The sequence below is a fragment of the Chrysochloris asiatica genome, unplaced genomic scaffold (genome assembly GCF_000296735.1).
Source record: "Chrysochloris asiatica unplaced genomic scaffold, ChrAsi1.0 scaffold00276, whole genome shotgun sequence".
Lineage (NCBI taxonomy): Eukaryota > Metazoa > Chordata > Mammalia > Afrosoricida > Chrysochloridae > Chrysochloris > Chrysochloris asiatica.
Window position 1 is genome coordinate 2479384 of NW_006408794.1, and position 9215 is coordinate 2488598.

At 37.2% G+C, this 9215-nt stretch overlaps 1 protein-coding gene across 2 annotated transcripts in view; it reads right to left on the minus strand.

The window, feature by feature from the left end:
• The window catches only part of GTPBP4 (GTP binding protein 4), a 28203-nt gene that overhangs the window by 665 nt on the left and 18323 nt on the right, over positions 1–9215 (minus strand). For both annotated transcript variants that reach the window (XM_006874419.1, XM_006874418.1), the window contains 6 exons: positions 7388–7465; positions 6718–6769; positions 6011–6111; positions 4439–4636; positions 2845–2910; positions 1315–1458 (listed from right to left, as the gene is read on the minus strand). In XM_006874419.1, coding sequence (XP_006874481.1) covers positions 1315–1458; positions 2845–2910; positions 4439–4636; positions 6011–6111; positions 6718–6769; positions 7388–7465 — 639 coding nt within the window. The remainder of the gene's footprint in view (positions 1–1314; positions 1459–2844; positions 2911–4438; positions 4637–6010; positions 6112–6717; positions 6770–7387; positions 7466–9215) is intronic.

Genomic DNA, 9215 nt, shown 5'->3' on the forward strand with positions numbered 1-9215 from the left:
ACCCTTTATATGAGTCCTGGTATGGCGCTGTGGGTTAATGTGTTGGACTGCAAAGTCAGTTTGAACTCCAAGGGTGGTTATTCAAGCTCACCAACCACTCTTCAAAAACTCTATATAGAAGGTTGATATGACTCAGAACCAACTCGAGGCACTTTAACAACAACAACATAGGGTTTCTGAGACTCTAAACCTTTAAGGGAGCAGAAAGCCTCATCTTTCTCTTGCAGAATGACTGGTGGGTTTGAACTGCTGACCTCATGGTTAGCAGTCCAGTGCTTATCCTACACCACCAGCAGGGCTCTTTAAAAGATTAGACCCAGAAGATTAAAATACATCTCATCTAAATCCCTCTTTCCCAAGGTAAGAAACTGAGACTCAGGCCCACGGAAAACTACTTACTTTCATTTGATTAACAAATGGCGAAACTAACATTAAAACACATACTTCTAGAAGAAATGGCATCAAATAGAATGCTGAAGCTTTAAGTCCTGACAGGACATGACTTCAGGCAAATCAGAAATTCCTTATAAAGGGGGGTAATACTACTTACACTCTCTAAGGTTGCTGTAAAGATGAAGTAAATATGTACCAATATAGAGACCATCACATGCACTTAAGAAAACTCCTTATATGCCCTTTTCAGTGTAATTGTCATTAAACAACAACAATAACAAAATGACTTCTTGTTTTACAGACAGACTTTCTCATGTAGGTGAATTTTCAAAATGCTGCAACTACCAGTTGTTTTTTGATAAAAGGAAGTTATGACAAAAAAGACCATGATACAGCCAAAGCCGCTTTCCCAAAAGACACTACAAATGATGATATGTCAGCAACCCAAGCCGCCTAATGGTAGTGGAAATTCATAATACAAACAGGATTTTCTCCAAATAGTACACTGAAAAACTTCAGACTACACTGGTTCCCTCACAATTGGCTTGCTGGAACTGAGTGATTCTGGTCAGTTGATGCTACGCAGTTACAACTTCCTGACACTCCCCTTGACAGCTGATACCTATGCTCAGACTTCCTGATGCCCGGTTGTGTTTACCCCTATGTTATAAGTCCACTCTTCTGTCCATTCCCTCAAAAAACAAAACAAAACAATCTCCCAAAAAGGGAACAAGCCACCTGCTGGGCATAACTCCATGGAGCATCTACTGGACTTGGGTTCAAGTACACCTGCTAATCTTTCTGCCTGTTGGTTCCTGCCTGCTGAAAATGACAAAAGCAGGTGTCCGCTCCAAGCCCTTTGTGTAAGAAACAATCGGGGATGTTATTTTTATTCCTGTGTTACTTATTACAGACACTAACCTTAACATCCCGAAGACCAGAAACATCACGGGGTGTTTGAGAACAACTACGACTCCGGGCTACAGAAGAGGGTGGAACAGAGTCTTCGCGTTTTCTTTTTCTAGTGACACTTCGAGATCTTCTTGCCTGGGCTGCATAGTGGGCCTGCAAACCATAAAAGGCAAATAACTCTAGAGCTTCAGGGCCCTAGCTTTGTTTCCAGATTAGTGATAAAAACAAAACTACTTCATCAAAGGGAGGACAGTGAGGAATTTTTAGAACCATAATCAAATAAGTGAAAGATGAAAAAATAACTTCCGGTTGACTAATGGTCAAAATTTCTTTATCATTTATATTTCACGCATGAATTCCTTACTATTGTTAACTCTCAATAGCCTCATCTGTAAAACAAGGATGACAGAAGGATTCCAATAGCTAAGTAGGTATTAAGCAAAATACATAAACAATCAAAAATTTGAAGCTATACTAGGGGAAGTAAAAAATATTGCTAAGGATCCAGTTCATACATGGTCAGGTTTCTTTCCGAACAAAAATGAGCTAAAACATGTCTCTGTGATCAGTGGAAGGCTGCAGACAAGTTCTCTCAGTAATACACTTGTCTTAGCCTTATTAAGGCAACTTAAAAAAAATTTTTTTGTGACATGGAAAAAAAGCATTTCTGAGGTTAGCATCTGACTCATCTGCTATTTTGAATTAGGCCAGAGCATGTACAATTTTTTTTTTTTACATAAAGTAACTTGTTCATACTCTTTCCCTAAAAACAACAGATTATAAGCAGCAGAACTGCCAAACTCAGAGGATAGTGTTGTATTAGATTTCTTTACCAAAGGATTCGCTTGATTTGGATTTTAATTAGCAGTTTGTAAACCTACTTTTATGCCTGCATCTTTGCTTGCATGAAGTATTATTTTAATATATATTTTACTTCTGATGTTAATTTTTTGGTATTTCCCAAATGTTCCATTTATAAGGAAATAATAATATACATGTGTAATTAAAAACTAACAAAACATTTTTTCATAGGCAAAGAAAAAACACTCTAGTGTCCCTCCATAATTGGCAATATTAACTAAAATTTAAAATGAAAGCAGCAGATAGGGAAATCTTGCACATGCTTATGGGATCATTTGTCTTGACAATTACAGCTCTGGAATATACAAGGTCTTACACTAAATAGTTTCACAAATTAAGAAATACAACAAGAACTGAGTTTTGAAAATTGCATCCTTTTCTACAGCCATCCCAACAATGTAGGATACACTCATACACAGCAATCCAGAAACACTGCAAGGGAACTAACAGTGTAATGAATCCACTGAAAACATCCAACTTATTTAATGAGCTGCTCATCACGCATTTCAAATCAAGAGTCCATACCAATAAATTTCATTAGATACACTGAAAAACCTAATTCCTTTTCCATGTATTTTTAAAATCAACTTTGCACTCCCAGATTCCTAAAAACACAGCCTTTATTACCAAAACTGTATCCAACTAAATATGTATCTACAGCCATCTCTACACACTTACATTGTCTTTATCATCCATGTCAACACCAAGACTTCTCATCTCATTCTCCAAAACATTCCGTTGAACCTGAAAAGGAAAGAATAACTAGTACTTGTTTTAAGCAAGAGTAGTTTGAATTATGAGAAAAAAATTAAAAGGATAGTATACTTTCATGATACCATTTTTTTTTTTTTTAAAATGAAAGAAATGAGTTATTTTTTACTGGGGCTCATTTTTATGTTTCTGGTAAATTCAAATGGATTCATTAGCCCACATGAAACCTAACATTTACTCAGCAAGTCTATGCCTCAGACACAGGGCACACTCATGTCCTTTATTCTTCACAATCATCACTGTCTCCGCTGTAAGGATGATCACCAAGCTGAGTTGTTCATCAGTGTGCCCCCCCAAAAAAACTGCAGCGTTCCAAACACTTACTGAACATAAGAGAAAAATTTAAATGTCCAAATGTGTAATTAGCCTGTCATTTAGCAGCACATGAAAATGTGGTTGTTGCTGGGTACCCCTGAGCTGATGTGTGCACCACACTATTGATTTGGCTGTAATCATTATAGGAGCAGATTGTTCTTCTCCCATGGAATCACTGGGTGGGTTTGAATAACTAACCTTTCAGTTAGCAGATGAGTACTTAACTATCTGTGTCACCAAGACTCCTTCATATGAAGACCGTATTTTCAGATATATGAATATCCATTGAGAGATTTCTAAAATTTCAAGTTATTTTCTTTCCTTTTTCCTCATATCTTAGCTGCTTAAGCACCTATCCGTTTTCCTCTTTTTGGGGATAACTTCTCTTAACTGACCACTCTAGGTGGTTTAGGACACAGCCCTGGTCACAAGGGTGGGCATATGATCTAAGCCTGAGAGAAAGATGCTCAGACAAATCTTTGGGAGGCAAAGATTTCTTAACTAGGGCATAAAAAGTATCAACTATAAAAGAAAGTTTTAAAATTAGAGCTCATCAAAATAAAAATATTTGATTTTTAAAGGGCAGTGTTTAGAAAATATTAGGAAAGTCATAGACTGGAAAATTTACTTGGAAAAAAGATCTCTGGTATAATCTATAATAAGGAATTTGAAACTACCAAAAATCCACTTTAAGAACTGGCCAAAATATCTGAACATGTTTACCAGAGATACACTGAAGCAAATAAATACATGCAACAATAATGATAATCATTGGTCATTAGAGGATTGCAGGTTAAAGCCACAATTAAAATGACCAACAACTCCCAAGGACATAAATGAACTAAGATCTCTGCTAGTGGAAATTGCTCGTAGAGTGCAAAATGGCAGCGATACTTGGGGAAAATGATTTGGCAGTGTCTTAGAAAGTCATACATACATACACTTATCCTATTTTTTTGCTATTCTTTTTGGGATTTTTCTAAGAAAGAAAAAAACACAATATTTCTATGCAAATGATCCTATCAGATTTAAGAATCAATCTTGCTAGTTATATACCAACAAGGCAAAGTATGTAAAAATGTTAAGCCCATAAATGTAATGAAAAAGTGTGTTTAGCAATAACCACAGAGGAGTCCAGTCTGAAAAGAAACAGGCTGTGTTTCTTTGAGAAAACACAAAAACTTGCCTTCTTAGCAGTCCGAGGCATTCTGGGTCCCTGCGTATTCTTCTCCTTTGATTGCAGAATTTTCAGTTTCTTCTTCTCTCTAATTTGACTGGCTAGCTGTCGGATCTCTGCCATTTCCTCATCTTCACTTTCAGAGTCACTGTCATATTCTCCAGCAGCTGATCTTAGTTCTTCTTCTTTTTCTAACTCTTGCAATTTCTGTGAAAACACAGATATATAAAATTAGAAATGAAAAATTCAAAATAACTGTAGCTATATTTAATTAGGAACTGCATTTCTTCTAAATCGCTGAGGATACAAGGAATAAATACCATGGTCCAGACTCATATTTGAGCCTTACCCCTTGTGCCAGAGAAAATAGAATTTGTGAAGAAAATGAAAACCACATGAATATTACACTGACAGCATATTGTGAATTTTTCTGGATTATTTCTTTTTCTTTTTCAAAAAAACATTAAGGTTTAAACACACAAATATCACCTTCCTCACTGCTCACAGTTCCTAACAGATAGATAACAGGAAATAAACAGCAGATTCTTAAAGAGTTAAACACACACACACATGAGGGGGGTGGGCTTCAAAAGTCTGTAAAAAAAAGAAATGATTATTTTTTCCTCAAACTTGTTAAAGCCCTCCCGTATATCTAATAATTCTGTACTACAATATTCAATTATCTAGTCTAATACAATGTCAGTTCAAATCAATCTGTCCATGCACTTAAAAAAAGAAAGATGATGTACAAATTACATGAAGGGACAAGAATATTTCAGAAGTAGAATAAATAGGAAAAGAGAGTAAAAGCAGGCCTGACAATGTTTATTCCTTGGGCACCTCAGGGTGTGAAGATGTTTTAGAGAAAACAAGTCAGAAATATACATAAATAGGGCACTTGGGAATTGATGAATAGGAGGAAGAAATGTAGACAGCAAACACTTTAGAAAGTACTTTTTCAAACAGTTTGATTTAGAAGATAAAATGAGGGTATCAGCTAAAGGAGAATACAAGGCTAAAGAAATGCTTTGCTTTTTAACTAAGATGGGAAAATGTGTAGACATTCTGTGTTAGAAAAGCAAACACAAGAGAAAGGAACTGAAATGGGAGAGTGACATACTGATGGAGCAAATTTCTGGAGACAAGAAGTGGTCAGATCACAAGGAGGAAAACCTCTTTACCAATCAGCAGAAAAAGGGGAGATGCGAGGTCATGGTCATAACCTATGCATTTTCTCTGTACGGTGAGGTTATCTGATCAGACACACTAGGAGAAGGAAGTCTAGATAGGAGATGTGAGAAGAGGAAAAAGCCATCAGTAGTCACTAACAGAAAGATCTGATGCAGAGTGCTGTGTGGAGATGGAAAAAACTCATTGGCAATGAATCTTAAGAGTTGTATGATTTCCTCCACCAATATTCTAAGCATTAAGGACTGGTATGTTTCAGCGTGTATGCAGATAAAGAACCCTGAGAGTAGATAAAGGTGAACCAAGAGTTGAGCTTGTGTCTTCTAGTAGTCATATAAAAAGGAAACAGAAAACAAAAATCAGAAACCACATAGTATAAAAGGTGTCACTGACCCTCATGATGTCAGGATCAATATAATCAGCTACGTTGTGGCCTTCCCAGATCTCTGGTATCTTATCATACCTTTCAGAGGAATTCAGTAAATCCCAGTACTCTATAATTAAAAGACAAACAAGGTTAATTTTGTATTGTTGCTATTAAGTGCCACGTAGTCAGTTCCGACTCATAGCAAACCTATATAGGGTTTCCAAGGAGCTGCTGATGAGTTTGAACCACCGACCTCATGGTTTTAGTATCTTCAACTATGATATGCCCGCCCCAAGTGAGTATTAAAGTTATGTCAAGTCATACTGCTCTCTAAAGATAACAGATCATCTATACTCAACACTACTGAGGGATATATAGTACGATTAAAGAATCATGCCAAACATTGCCCAAGGTCTTTTAATATCTGAGGGCCAAGGGGCCAGGGAATAAAAACAAACATTAAGGAAAGCAAAAGATATGAATAACAGATAACAGCATCACCCTGCTGCAACAGTTCTATGCTGTGAAAGCTACAAAAATAACCCACACACCCTGAAAGGATAGAAAATTACCTGAAAGGGAAGGAGTCTCAAAGCCTTATCAGTATGCACTGCTCAATCTTTACGAAATTACAAGGGAACACAAAGGCTAGAACACTTTCACTTTTCTGAATCGCTGCACATGCAAACTGGCATATAAGATACTGTGAAACACTGCTCTGTATAACACTTACTTTGAAGATCCAAAATATAATCATCTCCCATTTCCAGCTCAATATCTCGTTCCTGCAATGAGAAAAAAAAAAAAAAAACCAGTATTATTTTATCTTTCAGGTTTAAAAAAGCTATGCACCTTCTTTGCCACTAAGAAATAATCTCTTCCTCCAATTTAACAACCATTCCTTTCAATACCCTGTTTCTAGTCGGAAAGCTGTTTTGTTTCTGTCATGTCACAAACTAAGAATTTTACTTATGTGTTTCACTCATTGTTATTTCCCATCAATTAAAATGCAAGTTCCAAGACAGTAGGGACCTTTCTTAGATATACTGCTGCTATGTTCACAGGTCACAGGCACTCAGTATGTGCTTCCTGACTCTAGGGGTGGTGATGGTGGTGACTGTGTGCCACCAAGTAAGTTCTCACTAACAGCAATCCTATAGAGGGTGTCAGAGGGTGTAAAACTTTATGTGAGCAGAAAGCCTCATCTTTCTCCCATGGAGCAACTGGTAGATTCAAACCACGAACCTTTGTGGTTTATGGTTAGCAGACCAACTCATTACCCATTATGCTACCAGGGCTCCTTTAAGTGACTCCAACCCATCATTAATCTTAATGCTGCTTACAGGCATCTGCCTTTCTCTGCATAATTAAATTAGGCTGACAGTTAATTTAATGTAACCTACCCTTTTCTTTCTAGGCTCCCCAATCTCCATTCTCTTCTTTCGGGCCACTACTCCTGCTGGGATGAAGGGAGGTCTCTCCTAAGAAGGTATTATTGAAAATATGTACATGAAACATTTTGCTGAGTGAGGCAAAAAAAAAACAAAAAAAAAACTTTAAAAGTCAAGAGCAAATTTTCCATCTGTGAGGGATAGAAAAACATACCTAGATGAGTCAAAACACCAACAGATTATTTTGAGATAAGAGGAGTGGAATGCAGGGCAATTTAGGTAAGAATGATAGGAAAAACTCACAAGTAGATTCTAGAGTTCATGAAGGAAAAAAATGAGTATAAAATTATCTAGAGAAAGGTTAAGTGACACAGGAGAAATTAATAGTAGATCAATGGAAAAAAGAAACTTAGATATGAGCCAAAGTATGAGAATTCAGTGGAAAGATGAATGAATAATTCCACAATTAGATCTAAGATAAATGGCTTGTTGTGCGCTGTTGAGTCCGTTCCAATCTACAGTGATCCTGTATAGGGTTTCTTAAGGAGCGGCTGGTGAGCTTGAACCGTCAACCTGTGGTTCAAACCAACACTGCAGTCCAGTGCATTACCCCACTAGCTATTCATAAATAGTGGACTCCTGGTGTGGCGCTGCTGGATCAGCACTGGACTGCAAATGACGAAGTTGGCAGTTCAAACTCACCAGCCATTCCGAGGAAACAGGGTCGCAATAAGTTGGAACAGACTCAACGACACTTAACAACAACATTCAGAAACAGAGATGGGTAACTACTTCTACCCCTCTCCTTATGAAAAAATAAATTAAGACACAGAAAGGACTTCTATTTAAGAGTAAGATAAAAATTAAATCAGGAAAGTACATGGGATAAAAAAGAAAAAGACACTTTTAGAAAAAGAATTATTTCTGGAATGAATGGTAGGTCTCCCTATGCATGACAAAATAATTCAGCAACCACAGAGATATTGATGAATGTTAACCATTCAAAAATGTATAATTTCTTTAAAGTAAAAATAAAGATCCCCCAAACCAAAAGCCAAGTGGCTAAAAATGAAAAATTTCACAGTATATAACAACAGACAAGTCAAATCAATGAATAAAAGATTAACAACCTAAGGAACAAAAACAGTTTTAATAAGCATAAGCAAAAGTGTGGACACATACCAACAGCAACAAAGCCATCTTAAACCATTCTATAGTATTAGAACGACAGATGTCAATCCCCAGTGTTGTAGGTGATAGAGGGAAACACATTCTCAAACTACTGCTACTGTTGGAAGTCCATCAACTCTATTCCAACTCATGTTAAGTGCCATGGAGTTGGTTCTGACTCATTGTGAGCCTGTACAGGGTTTCTGAGGCTGTAAATCTTTACGGGAGCAGAAAGCTCATCTTTCTCCCGTGGAACACCTGGTAGTTTCGAACTGCTGACCTTGCATAACCAGTACACTACCAGAGCTCCTTATAGCCCAATTCGTAACCAGTACACTACCAGAGCTCCTTATAGTGACCCTGTAAAGGTTTCCGAAGAGTGGCTGGTGGGTTTGAACTGTCAACGTTGCAGGTGAAATAAATCTTGCAGTCCAGACATTTTTTTTTTTTTTTTATGTTTTATTGTGAATTATATGATAGTTTACACAAGAGAACTTTAGTTTTACATTCATTCCATCATATATCATTTCATTGCCATGGTTCCAATCCCCTCCATGCATCATTAACCGACCAAAGGGTATATCCTAGAAACCCGCCCCCTACACTTCCCCCTCCCCCCCCAGTTTTCGGCCCACAGTCCCTTTCCCTCTCTGGATCCAAAGTCCCCAGC